At 56.9% G+C, this 20,665-nt stretch overlaps 1 protein-coding gene across 1 annotated transcript in view; it reads right to left on the bottom strand.

The window, feature by feature from the left end:
* LOC144278174 (receptor-type tyrosine-protein phosphatase V-like) overlaps positions 1-20,665 on the bottom strand; it is a 52,123-nt gene that overhangs the window by 25,262 nt on the left and 6,196 nt on the right. The window contains exons 4-15 of the mRNA XM_077839379.1: positions 19,520-19,789; positions 17,938-18,207; positions 15,702-15,974; positions 14,678-14,944; positions 13,549-13,821; positions 11,971-12,240; positions 8,047-8,316; positions 6,673-6,945; positions 5,245-5,517; positions 4,421-4,690; positions 3,228-3,500; positions 1,029-1,301 (exon numbers count right to left, since the gene is read on the bottom strand). Coding sequence (XP_077695505.1) covers positions 1,029-1,301; positions 3,228-3,500; positions 4,421-4,690; positions 5,245-5,517; positions 6,673-6,945; positions 8,047-8,316; positions 11,971-12,240; positions 13,549-13,821; positions 14,678-14,944; positions 15,702-15,974; positions 17,938-18,207; positions 19,520-19,789 — 3,255 coding nt within the window. The remainder of the gene's footprint in view (positions 1-1,028; positions 1,302-3,227; positions 3,501-4,420; positions 4,691-5,244; positions 5,518-6,672; positions 6,946-8,046; positions 8,317-11,970; positions 12,241-13,548; positions 13,822-14,677; positions 14,945-15,701; positions 15,975-17,937; positions 18,208-19,519; positions 19,790-20,665) is intronic.

Genomic DNA, 20,665 nt, shown 5'->3' on the forward strand with positions numbered 1-20,665 from the left:
TCTGTTAATGGTTTGGGGTCTCAAGCTACTTTTTAGAGGATTATGGGTAAAATGTTCATAAACACCCAGGGGACTTAGGAGCCTAAGACCCAGTGACTCTTCCTGAGTCTTGGGCCCCTCAGGCACATTTGATCCTAAATCTCTCCCGCTCCCCTCTCAGCACATTTGGAAATGGCCACAGTTCTATTAGCAAGGGCCAGATCCTTCCCAATGCGGGTCAACTCAAAGATGGGCCAAAAGGGAATCGGGGGGGGGGTCTCACGTCCATTGTGTCTCAAGGAATCCCAGTTAGATTAGCTCAGTTTATACATATAAAGATGCTTTTCTCTAACGGCCGGCCCATCACACTCAGCCTGGGAGCTGAGAGTCAAGCCGGCCTCTTTCCTCCATGCACATCATCCTCAGGAACTCGGACCCAGGTGAGGAAGTTATAGGTGTAACCTGCAACGGAGACAAAATCCTGTACACTCATCAACTGGCTCCTAGTTACTGGGGAGGAGGCATGAGATGGAAAGAACCCAGCTTGACTCTGAGATCCCAGGTGGAGTGGGCAGGGCTGGCTGTTAGGAGAAAACAAAAAACATTTGCTTGTGAAACTGAGTGGATCTGATACAGAAATCAGTGACAGACAATAACTCCAGGGCTCATCTTACAGAACTGATTTCCAGAGTAGACACAGGTTCAACCCATCATGACCACTGAGTATGAAGTCATACCCCAATCCTCCCACGGGGCAGGTCTCAGCTTCCTCGGCCTGAATTCGCGGAGCAGATGCTCCCTGGTTCTAGGTTCACCTCTGGATCCCACATAGCCACGGAGCCAAAACGCATATGGTTGTGGTGACAGGTCACAGGATCCAGAGGGAACTGGGAACTCACTGATCAATGCCAGAGACCATCTCTGGGATTCACAGCTGGGAAGGGCGGACCAGTTCTGCTCGGCTCCCAGGGCTGTGAACTCAGAGACACAGCTGCTGGGGAACCCATATAAGGCTCCGATTCGCTCATTATGAAAATCCTGCTACTCACATGTCCAGTCGCTGATGTTCCCTGCAGACATCCTGTAGGGCCCAGCTGTTGAAGCCAGCTCCAGCACGTACTGGCTTCCTGGGGCCAGGTTCACGAAGGTGAAATTATGGGTGTCTTTCCCAACGGAGGCCCTCACTGTCACGGCGCCCGATTCCACGTGGTACAGGGTCAGCGTGTAGCCATCCCGGCCCCCTGCCGCAGCTCCCCAGGACGCACTCAGCCTGTCGGGGTGCCCCTGATTCACCAGGGAGATATTAGGGGGTACCAGAGGATCTGGGGAAACACCAGATCTTATATCACAAACGGGGCAGAGCGGATGGGATCCTCAGCATGACAGGCATTGCACTGAGGGGTATGTGCGTCCTGAGGTTAAGGGGGGGCCTTGCTGCCACACACCTCTACCCCCACTCCCCTATCTGGGCCCCATGCACTGCTGCGACTTTGCCATCTGCCCCTGTTGTGACAGCCTGTGACCCACAAACTTCTGAACGCCAGCTGGCAAGAGGGTTACAGGAATCTCCTGATTCTGGTCTGTATTTCTGGTTCCCCAAAGACTGTCAGGTGAAGTTTGAAATGAAAGCCGGTGTCACTCTGCTCACCAACATCGCTGTGAAAGGTCAGCACAGATGCTACTTGAGGAGTTATGTATACACTGGAAATCTGCTCTGAAAGGCTGGATCAAGGGATTAGTCACCAGCAAAGAAGGAAACCCGGCTGAGAAGTGTTTCTCTCTCTCTGTTGCAATGTGAATCAAGCCCCCTAAGCTAACACAGCCGACGCCCATTTACATACAAAGTCAAATGTTAAACAAAGAGCTGTGAAATCACCAGGAAAGGAGTTCAGGGGAAAACAAGCCACGGGGGAGTTCTCCTGTCTGGGAGCAAAGACAATGAACGGGGCGGGGCGGGGGCAAAGATAACACCCGGGGAACCTTCACTGAAGAACAGAAAGGACACTGCTTTTCACTCCCCGAAGGCAGGTCTCAGGCGGTCCTGGCTGGAAAGGCAGGAGAGAGCTTTGGGTGAGATAAAATGTCGTTAGAGTGGAGGTTACCTTGGTAGTTAAGTTTAGTCTCAAGAAAGCGTGTTCCGATTTTGTTTGCTACGTAACCACTCATTTCCCATATCCTCACTCACTAGCCCTTGAACCTTGAGTCCCTGATCATCCGCTTAGGCTATGTACACACTACAGCTTAGCATGTGTGTGAGCAGGCAGGTGTCCATGGGTGCGCGTCTGTGTAAGTGGGCGTGTGTGATCGGCACGTCAGCGTGGGCACGTTCTGTCCTGAGATGCCTGGCATCTTTCTGTGTCCTTGGGCACGTGGGTGTGTATACAGGGTGCGTGTCTGTGTGAGTGTGTATGGGTGTGCACACACTTCTCCCCATGGGAATGGAGACGTGTGCAGGGAAGGGTAGCCCACCTCCCCTTAGCCCAGGGGTGGGCCAACTTTTTGGCCCGAGGGCCACATCTGGGTATGGAAATTGTATGGCAGGCCATGAAATGAGGAGTTCAGGGTGCAGAAGGGGGCTCCAGGCTGGGGCAGGGGCTTGGAGCGCAGGGAGGGGGGTGAGGGCCCTGGCTGGAGGTGCAGGCTCTGGGTTGGGGCTGAGAATGAGGGGTTTGGGGTGCAGGAGGGTGCTCCAGGCTCAGATCAACGGGATTGGAGGGCAGGAGGGGGATCAGGGCTGGGGCAGGGGGTTGCAGTTAGGGAGAGGTTCAGGGGTGCAGGCTTTGGGCGGCACTTACCTCAAGCAGCTCCCAGAAGCACGGGCATGTCCCCACTCAGGCTCCTATGTGGAGGCGCGGCCAGGTGGCTCTGCTGCATGCTCCTCTGTCCACAGGCACCACCTTTGTAGCTTCCCTTGGCCGCAGTTCCCGGCCAATGGGAGTTGTGGGGGTGGCGCTTGGGGTGGGGGCAGCATGCGGAGTCCCCTGGCTGCCCCTAAACATAGGAGCCAGAGTGGGGATATGCAGCAGGAGCTCAAGGGCCGGATTAAATCAGCTCACAGGTCGGATGTGGCCCATGGGCCATAGTTTGCCCACCCCTGCCTTAGCCACTGATGTCACCGCCTGGCATCTGAGTACCTGCCAGCACTAGGCAGCTTCCCAAATGCTGCTCTACGCTTGCAAGGGCCTCCTGCTCCATTCGCGAGCAGCGCCCCCTTTATGCGTCCCCCCCTTTACAACCCCAGCACTCACAGGTCCAGTCGCTGACGTTGGCTGCGGCCACCCTGTAGGGCCCGGCGATGGAGACCACCTCCAGCAAGTGCCTGTAACCTGGGGCCAGCTCTGCGAAGGTGAATTTGTGGGCATTCTCCCCAGCGACGGCCCTGGCTGCCACCACGCCTGATCCCGCGTGGTACAGGGTCAGCACGTAGCCCTCGCGGCCCCCGGCGGCTGCTCCCCAGGACGCGCTCAGCCTGTCGGGGTGCCCCTGGTTTGCCACACGAACAGCCAGAGGGGCCAGAGGGCCTGGGGGTGAAACCAAACACTTCAGGGTACAGAGCCTGCAGCTCTGGGCCACCCGGCCCAATCTCATAACTCGGCCTGCCAGAGCCGGGCACGTCCGAGCTAGGCTGGGGCCCCTGATCTGTCCCACCAGGCTCTGTTGGGGCTGGCGGGAAGATGCCGATGGCCACGGCTCTGTCACAGAACCGCCTCGCCACCATTGGGGCTTCTGAGCCAGCCTCGGCTGGGACTCCCCCACCTCCCCCTGCCCTGCCCCAGCCTTCCTCTTGGATGCCTCGGGCCCATGAGATCCGGCCACGTTCCCAGCAGAGACTGCTCGAGCTGGATATAGTGGGATGTGAGTGAAGGGTGTTGCGGGGGGGGGGGGGGGGGGAATCCAGCGGGCTGATCTCAGAACAGTCCCTGCTTTGGGGTGGGATGATCTGCAAGGCCCTAAAGGGCTGGCCCATCCCCCACACAACTCCAGTCCCGATCCAAGGTATCGGGAACTCACCGCCCAGAGCATGGGGTGCAGGCAGGGAAGGCAGGCTGCCCCCGACACCCCTCTGGCATGTTGGGCACGATCCCGGTGTCCAGGCACAGTGCAGGAAGGGAGCAGGGACAGAGCTGTAGGGCTGGTAAAGCAGTCCCCGTGCCCTGCCCTGCCCTGCCAGGATCCAGGGGGAAGGCCTTAGGAAAACACTGGCAATATACGTACTGCTCCCAATGGCTGACCTCCTCGTGGAGGTGCCCTCCCAGTACCAGGCAGGATTGGGTGGCATCCCCCAGGTCCCAACTGCACACGGGCAGATGGAGTGGAAGTGGCACCCAGGACAGGCCCTAGACACCATTCGGGACACGACTCCGGGCGGAGATGGGTCTCCCCAAGCCAAGCCTGTGCCAGGAGAGCCAAGGGGTCCCTGGTTGCAGGGTGGGGCACTCACGTGTCCAGTGGGTGAGGTTGCGGGTGCTGGAGTGGTAAGGCCCTGCCGTGGTGCTCACTCCCACGCTGTAGCGGGTGCCCGGGGTCAGGCTCTGGAAGGTGTGGTTCCTAGCGCCCCAGGGGAGCAAGACGTGGTCGACGTGCCTGCCGGAGGAGGCATCGTATAGATCCACGGTGTAGCCCTCTCCTCCCCCCTCCGCCCCTGTCCAGGAGACCTGAAGGGCGGAGGCAGAGGGGCTGGCCAGGGTGAGGTTGGCAGGAGCCAGGGGGTCTGGAAAAGAAGGGGAGACACAGTCAGCCTCCGCTGGCAGAAGCAACCACAGCTTCTGCCCCACCCCCCCTTGCCAGGGGCACAGCCCACCCCAGCAGGCAGCCTCCTCTCATCCAGCAGATGGGAGCGCTACCAAGCACTGGTCTCCAGCTTGCAGACCCCGAGAGCAGCATGCAACACAGACACCAGGGACCAAGCTGGTCCCACGGCAGCTCCAAGGGGGCTGCCTGCCCGTGCAGCACAGAGGGCAGCACACCTGGGACCTGCAGCCGGGTAAGGGAGGAGGTGCGGGGGTCAGGGACTGGAGGGAGGGACTGGCTCCCAGGGATAGCAGGGTCAGAGTGGGGCCTGGCACCCAGGGGCCAAAGGCAGGGATGCTGCAGTGGCGCTGGGCAGAGGGGAGCGTGGGGGTGAGCTGGGGGCTGTTCCCCAGGGGCAGAGGGGTCTCTAGAGGTGTAGGATCAGAACTGGGGAGACGGAGCCAGGCTCTGAGTAGGGCAGAGGGGGGCGTAGGGTCAGAGCTGGGGGGTTGATCCTGAGCCCGTCACACTCACACGTCCATTGGGTGACGTTAACAGAGGAGGATTCGTAGGGACCTTTCACAGCAGTGACTTGTGCAGCGAATCTGCGGCCCGCTGCCAAGCGAGTCCAGGTGACGTTCTGGGCGTTGGGTCCCAGGGTCTGAGCTGTCTCCCTGCCCCAGGGCACCAGGCTGTACAGAATAACCCGGTAATGGTCCCTGCCCCCAGCGGGCTCGTCCCAGGCAGCGCGCAGCACCGAGGAGCTGCCTGAGTTGGTGAGGCTCACGTTGGCAGGAGGAGCTGGAACTGCAGGGAAAAGGCCGAGAGGCAGGAGTCAGGGAAAGAGGGAGCCACAAGTGAAGGGAAAATCCCATCGCTGACGTGCAGCCACCTCTGAGGAGGAGCCTGACACCCCTGTGTGACGAACAGGACTGTTCTTAATGTTTCCTCTGAACATTGTGGGGGTGCCTCAGTTTCCCCTAGGCAGTTCTTAAGTATCTAGGTGATGGGATACGATCCTTGCAGAGCCCTAGAGGGCAGGTGTGTGCAGGGGTCTGGACACGGAGAATGGCCGACACCCTGTTTCCTGGCAACTGATGGCCTGGGCCCTCCTCTCCCCCTCCCCCCGCCCCCGCCACCCCGCAAGGTGAGAGCTAAAGGGTTGGAGAACAAAGGAATCAGGTGGCCTCCTGGCCCGGGAAAGGGGAAAGCCCAGAGGAGGAGGGTCTGGAGGGAGTTTCAGTTTGGGGCTGGCTGTGACATGGAGTGAAGGGCAGATGTGGTTGTCTGGCTCACTGCCCCCCAAAATGGACCCGGCTGAGGGGTCCTGTTCTCTGCACCTACAAGCTCTGTGTTAGACCACGTTCCTGTCGTCTAATAAACCTCTGTTTTACTGGCTGGCTGAGAGTCACGTCTGACTGCGAAGTTGGGGGGCAGGACCCTCTGGCTTCCCCAGGACCCCGCCTGGGCGGACTCGCTGTGGGAAGCGCACGGAGGGCCAGAGGATGCTGAATGCTCCGAGGTCAGCCCCAGGAAGGTGGAAGCTGTGTGAGCTGTGTGTCCTGCAGACAGGCTGCTCACAGAGAGGAGGCTCCCCCAGAGTCCTGCTTGGCTACATAGGGAGCAGACCCAGAGCGTCGCCCGGGGACTCCAGGACACCCTGCAACAGCCAAGAGCAACAGCTCGGGACGTGAGGAAGGGCACTGTTCAGTTGAAGGGGCGGGGGATGGAGGCAGACAGCAATTGTTCCTACAGAAATCTGAACCGGCAATCATCTTTTTATACATGGTGCCAAAGCATGGCACCTCTGGCAGGACAACACCTCCAGCCCTGCACCGGGGCACCCCCCTCTCTCATGCCATCACCTCTCCAGTGCTCCCGGCTCTTCTGCCCTCTGAGCCAGACTGAGACCTGGGAGCCCACAGCCCGGCGGGCCAGCAGCAGAGCCGGCAGGGCTCTCACCTGTGCAGCCAGTGACATTCTGGGGGTCGGAGCTGTAGGGTCCAGCGAGAGCGGAGATTCCAACATGGTAGCAAGATCCCGGGGCCAGCCCCGCCAGGGAGACGCTGGTGTTGCCCTTCCCCACATTCAGGCATCTCCTGGCTGCCAGGGAGCCCTCCTCATCCACGCTGACCAGGTAGCCGTCTCTCTGTCCAGCGGGGGCCTCCCAGCGCACCGCCAGAGCGGAGGTGCTGCCCCCGTTGGTCACGGCTAGGGACAGCGGCGTCAGAGGGGCTAGCAGGGAGAAAGAGCGTCATGGGGGCCCACAGGGACAAACACGGCACGTGCCCTGTGTCCTTAGAGCAAGAGTAGGAGAGCCAATGCCCCAGGCACTTCACAGCCAGACTAAGGCACGGTGGATGCTCGAGATCTCGCCTCCTCACCCCGTTCCATGTGGCTGTGCGGTGACAGTGACGGCCCAGGGTAATAGCACGTGTCTGACTGGGGTAAGGGCCAAAGGACCCCATTCTCTGACACCTTCCTGGGCTGCAAGGGCCTGGGGTTAGGGCAGAATGGCACTCCTCCCCCAGCCAAGACCCCCCTTTCCCCCCGTGCCGTGCTCTAACGGCCAGCCCGTCACACTCAGCCTGGGAGCTGAGAGTCAAGCCGGCCTCTTTCCTCCATGCTCAGGAACTTGGACCCAGGTGAGGAAGTTATAGGTGTAACCTGCAACAGAGACATAATCCTGTACACTCATCAACTGGCTCCTGGTTACTGGGGGGGAGGCATGAGATGGAAAGAACCCAGCTTGACTCTGAGATCCCAGGCGGAGTGGGCAGGGCTGGCTGTTAGGAGAAAACAAAAACCATTTGCTTGTGAAACTGAGTGGATCTGATACAGAAATCTGTGACAGACAATAACCCAAGTGCCGTTCCCCTGCAGCCAGGTACCTGCTAGCACCATCTCCCGGAGACTGGCATGTTCTGGTGCACTATGGGCCCCCAGGGGAGCGCTAAGTATCGGAGGGGTCGGGTCTGCTGAGCCCAGCCTCAAAGGTAAAGGGGCCTCGGGGGGGCACTTCCTTGACCCAAACCAGCCCACAAGCAGGGGCTGGGTAAAGGGGCCTCGGGGGGGCACTTCCTTGACCCAAACCAGCCCACAAGCAGGGGTTCAGTTTGGATCAGAGGCCTGGCTGAGATCCCCGGGATTCTGCCCAGGGTTGATATGGATGAGCGGGGGCAGCCTGAGTCAGTCAGTCTGTGTACCCCAAAGCAGTGCCCCGTGGAAGCCCCAGTGTGACGGCCGCCCTCTGGGCTGACAGAGGGGACTGAACCAGGGACCTCCAGAGCTAAGAGCAGGAGTTGCTACACCCATACCGCCGGGCCCATGCTATACCTGTGTAGCCAATAGCTGTCTGTGAGGAGGTGCGGTGGGGTCCGGCCTGCGAGACGATCTCCACCCAGTACCGCGCCCCGGGCACCAGGCCGTCCAAGTCGACGTGAGCAGCTCCACGCTGTACGGACACGTTCCTGATGATGGACAGAGACTCATCCGCGTAGAGCTGCACCCAGTGATCTCCCTCCATGCCTGACTCCATCCAGCCCACGTGCAGCTCCCAGGGGCTCAGCCCACGTGTCACACTCACGTTGGCCAGCGACACAGGGTCTGGGGAGGGGAAACAAAGGCAGGAAGATGCGTTAGATGGGGGAAGAGAAGAAAAACAGCCACAGCTCATGGGGGTGCTGGGAGCCTGAATTCATCCGTATGGCAGGTGCCCAGATACTGTGGTGATGGGCACCACAGAACCTTTTGATGAGTCCTAGACTGTGAACCCAGGATCTTCCTCTCTGCAGCACAAGCCACCTGGGTAAAAGGAGATGCTCCATGCATGGGCAGCAGCAAAAGCAGGCTTTTATCTAGCAGGCCAGCCTGCAGCGGGGGACACAGAATACACTTTGCCAGTGCGTTACCCAAACTGTTTGGGGCACAGCTACACAGTGACACATGTGCTCTGAGGTGCCTTGTGTGCTTCCAGGGCTACACATGGGGCTGGCATTGCCACTGAGGGCAGACAACTCTCAGCCCAGCACCCCCGCAATGAGAGCGACGGGCAGACACAGCTGGCCCCGGAAGCTGCCTCCCCTCCTCTTACAGTTTCTCCGCTCCCTTCACGCCTGTTACAGCGTGAGCTCCCATGTCCAAGCTAGGACCCCAGTTCCACCTGTGGATGCTGGAACTGGCAGGCAGCGCCCTCAAAGCCATCCCAGGCACTGAGGCTAATGCCAGGCCCCTAAACCCATATTAGGCACCCAACGATTTCCAGCAGCACTGAGCATTCATGGCTCCTGCTGAACTCCTCTTCAGCTGTCCGCTTTCGCCTAGCAGCCTCTGCAACACAGACTCACAGACTTTAAAGCCAGAAGGGGCCATCATGATCATCTAGTCTCACCTCCTGCATGTTTCAGGCCACAGAACCTCCCCCACCCGCTCCTGCTATGGACCCCTAGCCTCTGGCTGAGTTACTGACATCCTCAAATCATGGTTTAAAGACTTTAAGTTACAGACAATCCACCACTGACGCTAGCTTAAACCTGCAAGTGACTCATGCCCCATGCTGCAGAGGAAGTTGAAAAACACCCAGGGTCTCTGCCAATCTGAGCTGGGGGGAAAATTCCTTCCCGACCCCAAATATGGTGATCAGTTAGACCCTGAGCATGTGGGCAAGACCCAGAAGCCAGACACCTGGGAAAGAATCCTCTTTAGTAACTCAGAGCCCTCCCCATCTAGTGCCCCATCACCAGCCATTAGAGATATCTGCTGCTAGCGGTCGTATCATTGCAAATGCTGGAAGCAGAGACAAAGGGGATACCTGCACCACAGTCAGGAGGAAAAACCACAGCATGGGCAGACGTACCCAGCTAGCTCGGATACTGATAGCAGTGCGGCCATGGCAGTGCAGGCTACCTGCCCCAGTACATACCCAGTGCAATAGAATGCTAAAGCATATTGCACTGCTCAGCCACTACATGTAAAATGTAGTGTAAAACACCTTATTTAAAGCTTACCTCAGCAGACAGAGCATTAAAACATCTTATGATGAACCTATCTGGTATAGAAGCAAACTCCCTAGCCAGTCCATATCTGGTACAGAAGCATGACATGGTGTCAAAAGTAAACTAAGAGCAAAAAAAAGAAGGAAAACAGCAACAAAGGTTGCAGGATATTATCAGCATGCCACTCTTCAATGCTCCAGAGAACTGCAGCTTTCACAAACCTTCCCAATGGACAGTCTGGAAGCAGTATTTTGCAAGATTTCAAATTGTAAACAAGCTGCACAAAGGAACTGAAGATATACAGGTATCTGCTTTAATTTCTTCACGGGGAAGCAGGTAGAGCATATCTTTAAATCCTTTGACTTTACTAAAGACAGTCACAAAGATGACTATGAAAAGGTTCTGGCTATGTTTGATGCATACTTTATACCTCAGAGAAATGTGGTTTATGGAAGAGCATGTTTTCACCAGAGAATTCAAGAAATGGGAAAATGTTGACTATTTTATAAGAGCTCTGCATACACTGACTGAAAACTGATTTGGGGAATGCAAAACATGAAAATATTTTGTATAGCGAAACTGACAACTTGAAAGTCCTGAAACCAGCTTAGAAACTGTAAACAGACACTTGGGTGTTAAAAGTCATTATCATAAAATCCCTGAGGCAAGAAGAGAGAACTTCCAGGCTAAGAAGGACAAATTCCAGCCTACATGCACAAGGTGTGGGAAAAAAATCATATCCCAAGAGATGATGTATGTCCAGCCAGAGGCATGCGGTGTAATAAATGCATGAAATATGGACATTTTGCAGCTGTTTGCTGCAACAAAGCAGTCAGGGAGTTGACTCATATTGCAGACAATCAAAAGCCATTGTTTCTGTAATCTATCACTTGTGATGACATAGAACCTGCCTGGAGAGTGAAACTGAATATTCTCGGCAAGACTCTTGACTTTAAAACTGACTCAGCTACTGATGTGATACTCATATCTCAGAAGGTACTTACAACCACCTTCAACCCCTCCCAGAGCTAAAGTCACCTGACACAGCTCTTACTAACCCTGGATGTATTCTTTGAACTGCATGGGCTAGTTCACCACAGAAACAACTTACAAAGACAAAAGCTGGGCATTCAGATTGTATGTGACCAAAAGACCACAGACCAACAGCCTTCTCAGCTGCAGCATGGCACCACGATGGGCCTAATGAGAAAGGTGGAAGAACTCAATAGAATATTTGGTGATACTGGACTTTTGAGAGGAAATCCAGAACAAATAACCTAACAAGACAATACTGACCCATACAGTGTACATACACCTCACAGCATTCCTATCCCACTACTTTATAGAGTGGAAACTGAGTTAAAGAGAATGGAGCGGATTGGCATAATTAAGAAAATCTCTGAGCCAGCAGCATAGTATCCCTCAATGGTACCGGTTATAAAGAAAAATGGAAAAATATTAATCTGTGTGGTTCTTAAAAGACTTAATGAAGCAGTTGTGAGAGAAACAATCTTTCCGCCCAACACTGAATGACTTCCTCCCCAAAGTGAAAGGAGCAACAGTATTCTCCAAGCTGGATGCCTCAAGCAGATTCTGGCAAATTCCTTTAGCCAAAGAAAGTGCTAAAATGACTACATTCATCACACCATTTGGATGGTTTTGCTTTCAAAGGTTACCTTTTGGGATTGCCAGTGCCCCATAAAATTTTCCAAAGAAAGATGGCAGAACCGTTAACGAATACAAATAGAGTTGTAATTTTCATGGATGATATTCTGATTATATGGATCTTCGATGGAAGAACAACAAAACCCTCAACAAAGTCCTAAGCCTAATCAGTCAGTCTGGACCGAAGCTAAACAAGGAAAAAGGCATTTTCCGCCTTCCCCAAATTGTGACATTGTGAATACTGTAAATGGTAGGAATGCAGAACTTAAAGGGGGAGATGTAATGGAATGCTAAACTGTGTTATATTGTTCGGTGTATGCCGTTATACTGTGTGTAAAATATCTTATTTAAAGCTAAACTCAGCCATAGCGGGCAGAGCATTAAAGGATCTTATGCTGAACACATCTGGTGTCTATAAGCAGGCTCGTAGCCAGTCCACATCTGGTCCAGGAACATGACACCTGCCCATGCTGCCGCAGCTTCACTGCTATTGTTATTGGTGCCAACTAGATCAAAGCTACGTCTACACATGCTGCAGCCACACCTCTGATTGCACTGTGGACAGACCCAGAGTCTGCAGGAGACCGCAGCCCCTACTCACACGTCCACGCCATGGCAGATGGTGCCGAGGCTCTGTAGGGTCCCGCCAGGGCCGTCACCTCCACGAAGTACTGGATCCCGGGGAGAAGCCCCAGGAAAGTGAAGTTCTGAGTGTCTGGCCCCACTGAGACATTCTGTTGCACCAAGAGTTCCTTGCTGTAGAGGTGAAGGAGGAACCGGTCTCTGTCCCCGGAAGCCCTGTGCCAGGCGGCAGAGAGACCCAGGGCATGCCTTTTACTGGTCAGGGTCACATCAGATGGGGCCAAAGGGTCTGAAAGAAAGAGATGGGTAAGAGGATAATAGCTACCGTACCATGGATGTGGGGGAATGAGATGCAGAGAGTGGGATGGGGGCCCTGGAGCTGGAGCTGTGGCTCTTGAGGGAGAAAGGCTGGGCTGGGGGTTTAGACATGGGGTCGGGGGGCAGGAGATGTGGGTTCTATTCCCATCTCTGCCATGGTGCGAACCTGTCAGCCAGCCTTGGCGCGCCTCCATCCGTAAAATGGGTATAACGCCTCCCTTGCTCACGGGGGTGCTGGGAGGCTGAACCTGATGGTAGGGAAGTACCAATTATTCTGGTGATGGGCACCATAGAAAAGCCCCACTAATAAAATAAGTTTGTATGAACCACAGTCCTAAAAGGTCACAGTGCAAGTAGGGGACTGGGATTCCAGCTGCATTTGTCTCAGATAATCTGCCCAGCCAGGCCCCACAAATAGCCAGCCTTCTGCTAAGCACCAATGATATGCCGGCGGGATCGAGCAATCTTGCGCCACATATGAGCAACATCACTGCACGGAGCGGCGTCCTCACGCCTGAAGCTGGCACCCGCCTCACCGCTTTTAAAATGTTTGCCAGCGAGAGTTGGGAGTTCCTGTAACCCCAAACGGAATGCCTTCCACTGAGCGCGCGGCCTACATGTGGGAAGCCAGAAACACCTCCACGTGCATGGAGACAGGGCAAAACTACCGGATCTCACCGCTCGGGTGAAACACACACATGTGATGGGAGGGATTTCAGGGGCATCAAGCTCGTGTGCAGAGGAATGCTGCACATGTGTCAACACAAAGTACCATGGGACCTACGGAAACTTGGCCTGGGAATAGGGGTGGATCTAAACCAGAACCAGACTCCAGGCCCCATTGGATTCTGCCTGGCACCCTGGGTGCCATTTACACCTGTGCAAAGGGAGTGTCAAACACTGGGCATCCCAAGGGGTTGGCACTCATTTTGCACAAGTGGGCAGGACACACAAGGGAAAGGGAGGGGAGAATCAGGCCCATTTGGGGCTACCTTTCGTCTTGGTTTAACTCCGCCAATTGCACTGGAGTCTCCTCTGCTTACACCAAGGCTGGACTGGGCCCTCAGATTCCTCCTGGCTAGCCACCTTCATTCACATGTCTCTGACCAGCCAGCCAACCGGCCACCTTCTCAGCTCCAGCATTCCCAAAGCGCCCATCGCTACACTGTCGTCTCTAGACCCCCGGCTGTCACTCTTCTCCATTCCTCTGGAGCCTAAACTGCCCACGCTACAGCCAGCTCAGGAGACAGGCAGGTCTGGGAGAGCGGTCCCCACTCACATGTCCAGTCCGTGGCCGTCCGCACAGGCGACCTGTAAGCTCCAGCCACGGCAGCCATCTCCAGGGTGTACTGATGCCCGGGGCTCAGCCCCTGGAAGGTGACGTTAGTGCAACTCTCCCCCAGGGTCACATTCCTGAGCCACGCCTGCGACTTGGCTTCGAGGAGGACACCGCTGTAAGTTACGCTGCCGGCAGCAGCTCCTTTCCAAGAGGCGTGCAAGGAGGTGCTTTGTCCCTGGTTGCTGAGGCTCAGCTCTTCCACAGGCGAAGGATCTAGGGGAGAAAAGGGACTGGAGTCAAAGCCGGGCAATGGATCGGGAGCAGACTGCTAGAGCCTCCCATGGGCTCTGCCATGGTCCCAGACTTGCCTGGCCTGGAACACCCTCCCCTGTGCCCGTTACTGCCACAGCAGGGTCCACAGCCACAGGGGACCGGGGGAGAATCCTGCCCCATATTCTCAGGGCAAACAAACCTCAGCCGTCAGGCCCCCTGCTGAGGGCCTAGCGGGTCACCTGCCGACCCTCCGCTCAGCGCCAGCAGGGCACCGTGATTTACGTGCATTTTGGGGAGTTTCGCTTCCCAATGAAGTGCCAAGTGCGGGTCCCCGCAGGAGGTGGGATAAAGGACTGACAGTCTGATCTAGCGCGGTAAGAAGGAGAGGCCAGCTGGCTGGGCTGACAGCCTGAACTGGTGTGGTGGGGGGTGGACACTGGACTCAGTCGAGACCTGTGGTCCAATCTAAGGCAGGAGGTAGGTGGATAATGGACCAGGTGGACACATGGCCCAATCAGGTGCAGCAGAGGGGAGATAGCTTAGTAAATGGGCCTATGGCTTGATGCAGCATGGCAGGGGCCTGGGCTAGACAGACCTATGCTCTGATCCTGTGGGCTAGTCCAGACGCTGGATTGGGCTGACCCATGGGTTCCAGGTGTCACTAAACCCCAGGGTCCTTCTGATCCTTCTGCTGCTCTAGTCAGTCAGGCCACAAAAGATGCACCAGGGATGTCACAAGCACTGATCTGTGACATCACCAGGACGAGCGGCTGAGAAGCCCACTGGGAACTCGCGTGTGCCCCTGGCTCCATCTCCATCCCTGTCAGCCCCCGTGGCGGGCACCGGTGGCACTCACATGTCCAGTTGGTGACACGCAGGGGTGGGGAGATGTAAGGCCCAGCCACCGCGCTGACCACAAAGGCGTAGCGGGTCCCCGGGCTCAGCCCCTCGTAGGTGAGGTTGGTGACACCTCCCACTTCAGAGCTATTCTTCACCAGCGCAGGGGGCTCCAGTGAGTACAACGCCACCACGTACCCAGCTCCGGCCACCTCCGTCCAACGGGCATGCAGGGTGGAGGTGCTCCCCTGGCTGGAGAGGCTCACGCCAGGCGGTGCTAATGGCTCTGAAAGGCCGAAAGAGCCCCGTGTTGTCAGTACACTCAGAACCACGCTGCACGGGGGCAGCCAGGGGCCCCTCCCCGTGCAGCACCCAGGGGCTGCTCCACGCGTGGGATCGCGGGCACAGCCGTATGGCACTCTGGGGGCAGCTGGGGGCATCACTCTGATGCCCTGTCACTCATTTAAAGGCACTTCAGCACTGTGGAGAGAGGCAGGACTGATGGCCCTGGAGATAGAGGACCTTTTGTTAGCCACATAGCCAGGGTGACCCCAACGGGGAAGCTCTGTCTTCGCGGCCGATTCAGGGTGAGGGCTGTGCTGTGCAAAGCCTGGCCCTGCGTCGCCCTTTGGCACTGCTCTCCAGGCCAGGCCCCAGGCTCTGGTTTCTGGTGACAGCAAGAAGCAGGCTCACAAAGCTTGCCAATCCTGAACACCAACCACTTCATCAATGGCCAGGTGACCTTGTGTCAGGTCAGCTGATATATCAGAACTCCTCTCTCAGATCCTTATTCATCACAGTCACCCAAGAGTGACCCCAGTGCCAACAGCATGCCCAGCCAGGCAGCTAGGCAGCCCGGCCCTCCCTCCTCGAGGACCTTCCAGTGACATTGCCCACCCCAGAGCCACGCATGGGCCAGGCTTACCCACTGGGACCTCTAACACCCCAGCCCATCAGCAGCGAGGGGTCAAGGCGCAGGCCATTGTCCTGGCCTCCCTGACCCGCCAGTAACTTCGGGTCGCGAGCACGGGATCGCTGCTTACGTGTCCAGGCGGCGGCACTGGGAGAAGGTGCCCTGTGAGGCCCAGCCACGGCTGTCACTCGCACCGAGTACTGGTTCCCAGGACTCAGCCCGTGGAAGCTGACGTGAGCGCTGTCTCCTCCCACAGACACGTTCCTGGCCAGGGCTCTGCTCGCTCCCTGAAGCAAGGTCACCAGATAATGGTCCCTCTCTCCAGCGGGTGGGATCCAGCGAGCCTGCAATGAGCCAGCCTCCCCAGTGATGCTCAGGGTCAGGTTGGCTGGGCTCAGGGGGTCTGGGAGGGAGGAGAACACAGGGTGGAGGGTCAGTGCCCAGCAGCTCAAATATCTCCTAAAAAGAACCCCCAGGCACACGCTGCCCCCAGACAGCCTCATCCACTCACCCAGGGCAGAAGCCGTCTCCTTTTCAGGGAGAAGTCAGTGACTGCACTGGCTAGAGCAGGCAGTGCCACCCTTGCCCCACATCTCTGTCCTGAACTCCCCAGCCTCTGCCCCAAAGAGAGTTCCCCCAGAAGAGACAGAAGCATGAATTAGAGATGTAGGAGACAGAGAAGACTGAGATCAGCTAATCCTTCCCTCTCACACAGGCCAGAGCAGAGCTGTTCCTTACACCATGTTATACCAGACTCAGTTTAACTGTCCCAAGTAATGGCACCCGCACCCCGCTCCCCTGGGAGACAAGCCCACAGCCTCATAGAGCTCATTGTGAGTTCACCAATCTGGATTGTCAGCCTAAATTCTCCCCAGCTTCATCTTATCCTGTTCCTGCTACTGTTTCATTCTTTGATTCGGGGCCTGTCCTTGAAACTAACTCCCAATTCGGAACAGACCTTGAATGTTTTGGCACCATGTAACATTTCGTTAATCTCTAGGCAGCAGCTGCATCAGAGAATGAGTCTAGTCAGAGACGCTCTATGGCAGTAAGCAGGCAGCTGATGAGATGCACAGCTCCCAAAAGTAACTGCACCACAATTAACAAGAAGCATTTTTCCGAGATGTAGCTACCTGGATAGTTAGTTGAAAAGAGGGTGCAGGAATATCTGTAATCTCACAAATCAGCAGTGGGGCACCAAAAATCATAGGGTTGCCTTAAAAACAAGCCATGGGATGTTTTCAAACGATTCATTCTCCCTCTTCCTCTCTCCACTGTCTGACCTGAGCATCAAGGGTTCATAGTCTCAGGCTCTGCTCCCCAATCACGAGGGCTGGAAACGGACTCTTTTTAAAAACAGAAGCCGATAGTCTAACGTCATCACCTGACTCCAGGAGCCAGGGCTTTCAGAAAAGCACCATCGCAGGAGCTGGCCATGCTGCAGTCTGGCTCCTGAGCTGTCCCTGCTCCACAATGACGGGCCATGGCATAAGGCAGATGCTGCATCACCAGGGGTCTAAATTAGCTGTCACCACTCAAGAAAGAGATCTTGGAGTCATTGTGGAGAGTTCTCTGAAAACATCCACTCAATGTGCAGCAGCAGTCAAAAAAGCGAACAGAATATTGGGCCTCATTAAGAAAGGGATAGATAATGAAACAGAAAATATCATATTGCCTCTATATAAATCCATCTTGAATACTGCGTGGAGATGTGGTCGCCCCATCTCAAAAAAGATATATTGGAATTGGAAAAGGTTCAGAAAAGGGCAACAAAAATGATTAGGGGTCTGGAACGGCTTCCGTATGAGGAGAGATTAATAAGAGTGGGACTTTTCAGCTTGGAAAAGAGATGACTACGAGGGGTTATGATTGAGGTCTACAAAATCACGACTGGTGTGGAGAAAGTAAATCAGAAAGTGTTATTTACTCCTTCTCATAACACATGAACTGGGGGTCCCCAAATGAAATTCACAGGCAGCAGGTTTAAAACAAACAAAAGTAAGTATTTTTTCACACAACACACAGTCAGTCCGTGGAACTCCTTGCCAGAGGATGTTGTGACGGCCAAGACTATAACAGGATTCAAAAAAGAACTAGATAAGTTCATGGAGGACAGGACGATCAATGGCTATTAGCCAGGATGGACAGGGATGGTGTCCCTAGCCTCTGTTTGCCAGAAGCTGGGAATGGGAGACAGGGGATGGATCACTTGATGATTCCCTGTTCTGTACATTCCCTCTGGGGCACCTGGCACTGGCCACTGTCAGTAGACAGGATACTGGGCTAGATGAAGATTTGGTCCGACCCACTCTGGCTACTCTTATGTTCTTATGCCCCCTCCCCTGTCCCTGGAGAGCTGTACTCACATGTCCAGGCGGTGGCATTGGGCCCCGCTGCCCAGTACGGCCCAGCGGCGGCGCTCACCCCCAGGTGGTACGGGGTGCCGGGGCGGAGGTGCTGGAAGGTATAGTTGGAGAGACCCCTCTTGGCTGATACTGTCCTGGTCACCGTGTGGGAGAGCAGGTTGTGGAGGGTTAAGTGCAGCCAGGCAGCTCCTTCGGCACCGCTCCAGGAGGCAAAGAGGCTGGTGCTGGAGCCCAGGCTCTGGAGTGTCAGAGCTGCCGGGGCGGTGGGTGCTGAGGACACAGATGGGAGCTGGGGAGATTTGTGGCTGGCAGTGCCCAGCCTGCCAGGGGTCTGGGGTGTGTGGGTGGGGAGGTAGATCATTTTACCCGGTGGAGTTGGGGGGCTTGCACAGCACCAGGTTCCAGCACTGGCGGGGCAGGCGGGCAGGAACCAGAGAAGCCCAAGGGGGCTGAGTGGCTCCCAGCTAGGCAACCCCCAGCACGCAAGGCAGAGGATGGGGATGGCCTGGCCATGGCTCCCTGATGGGAGACTCCTGAATGTCCTTATGAGAGTGACTGGGCTCCTCCCGCTGAGATGCGCCCAGAGGCCAGAGCGGGATGCTGGGGGCCAAGAGGTAACCTGGCAGAGCTGGCAGGAGCCATTACAGGCTGCCCCAAGCAGATCTCACACCTGAGCCCCGTGCTGAATGCCTGGGGGCTCCAGTACCCAGCGCTGCGGACAGCCTCACTGCGGTGGGACTCGCTGCGTCCATGCTAGAGACAGCCATGCAGACAGCATCCTGACCCACCGGCCCCTCCGCTGTGCAGGGCGCTGCCGATGCTGATTGCCTCCTGTTTCCTTCCCAGCCAAGAGCAGCCCCTCGCTGAACCAGGGCAGCCTGTGTCCTCTGTGCAGCCCTGGTGTTCGGGCACGTGCCAGCCCGGGGCTGGGCTGCCCCAGGCGAGGGGAGGGTTAAGCAGGGGTAGCCGGGCACAGTCCAAGTCAGATTTTCTTGCTCCATAGGAAAGGGCCTTCTTGGGGCGCTGGGATCAGTGGGAAGGGACAGGCCTGGACGCTGAACCAGCTCCATGGCTCAGACTAGCTGGGGCCCTTCTGCCATCACCCCCAGGGCCAAGGCTGCTGGAGGGAGGGAGGAGGGCAGAGCAGCCAGTCTGGGCCGGGCAAGGGGGCAGATGTGAATGGCCTTGGGGCTGGGCGGGGCAGGTGAGATGCAGGTGTCACTAGCTCTTCCCGCCACGGGGATGAGCACCTCACGGTAAATAGAAACAAACCCACCCAGTGCCGGGATGGGAACAGAGGCGAGCAGGCGAATCCGCTCTCTAGGTCTCAACCACCAGTCAGGGGCGCCCCCCTCCCATTCACATACATACAAAGGGGGTGGACCAAACCTCCCCACCCCATGCTCAGCTCACACTCGGGCCAGTCTCACGCCCCACAGCCCCAGCTCACACAGATAACAGGCTGCTGGCCCAGCTCTCACATACTCAGGAGAGCCCGTCCCCACCAGGGCACAGCCATGCCGCCATCTCTGGCACATGGCCCCGCCCGGGCTCACGGCTGCAGCCCACCCGCTCTGCTCACCTGTCCACTGATGGGCGCTGGTGCTGGCCTGCCTCGCTCCAGCCAGCGTGCTGATCCTCAGGGCGTACTCGCTGCCAGGCAGCAGCCCGTTGAACAGGAAGGTGGAGATGGCTCCGGGGACAGACTCGTTCCTCACGGCCCCCTGGGAGTCGAGGTGGTAGAGAACGAGCCGGTAGCCGTCCTTCTGGCCGGGGGCGTCCGTCCAGGAGGCTCGCAGGGCCGAGGGGCTCCCGCTGCTGCTCAGACTCACGTTGTGCACGGGAGCAGGGCCTGTGCCAAGCACAACAGACAGCATGTCCTGGCAGCCACAGTGTGCCTGCCGCCCGGCCATGGCGTGAGACTGACCGGGCGCCCACAGAGCCTGGAGAGCGTCCTTGTCAGATCCCCCGACATGCTGGATCCATCTAGCTGGACTCCATGCCAGAGCCACCCCCGAGCCCCTTCGTCAGCCCAGCTCCGCCACCGCTCTGTCCCTGAGGAACGGTTTGGCAGGGATTTCTGTGTGCCCGTACCAGGGGCCCAACGGGATCTAATGGGGTCTGCCCTAGAGTCGGGCTCTGGGAATTCACTGGGAAAGCCGGGGCTTGGAGCATCTCCCTCTGAGTCCGCCTGGTGCCATTTCTGCAGAGTGACCTTCCCAAGAAGGACATCCTGTTAAGTGTGACCATAAATAGCCCCCAGCTCCCCTCCTGCCAATCCATGCCCCTGGGAGCCCAGTGTCTTCCCCGTCTCCCCATCTTCATCCTTCGGTCACTTTCCTTTCACCCCTCATCACTTTGCTCTCCCTTCCTCAGCACCGTTCCCCACCAATCCCCCCTGCCCCGAATCTCCATGTTTCCCTCCCCCACCACCAGGCTGGAAGAGTGTGGGGGGGGTCTGCAGCACAGAGCAGTCCATGCCACGCCCCTGGGTCTCCCAAACACTGAGGGAGCTGGGGGGGGGGCGGGGGGGAGATCCAGGTACCCTGCCCTAGGTCTGGATCGCCTTCCTCTGCAAGGTGGAACGCCAGGCTGATTTGGAAAGAAGCCAGCAAGGGGTGCCATCGGCTGGTCTCTGGAGCCCTGGGGTGAGTGTGAGCTGGTGCTGGTTATGTGCTAAGGGGGCAGGAAAAGGGACTAACCCTGGAGCGGGTGGGAGATTAATGGG

Source organism: Eretmochelys imbricata, chromosome 21 (genome assembly GCF_965152235.1).
Source record: "Eretmochelys imbricata isolate rEreImb1 chromosome 21, rEreImb1.hap1, whole genome shotgun sequence".
In the NCBI taxonomy this organism is placed as follows: Eukaryota; Metazoa; Chordata; order Testudines; family Cheloniidae; genus Eretmochelys; species Eretmochelys imbricata.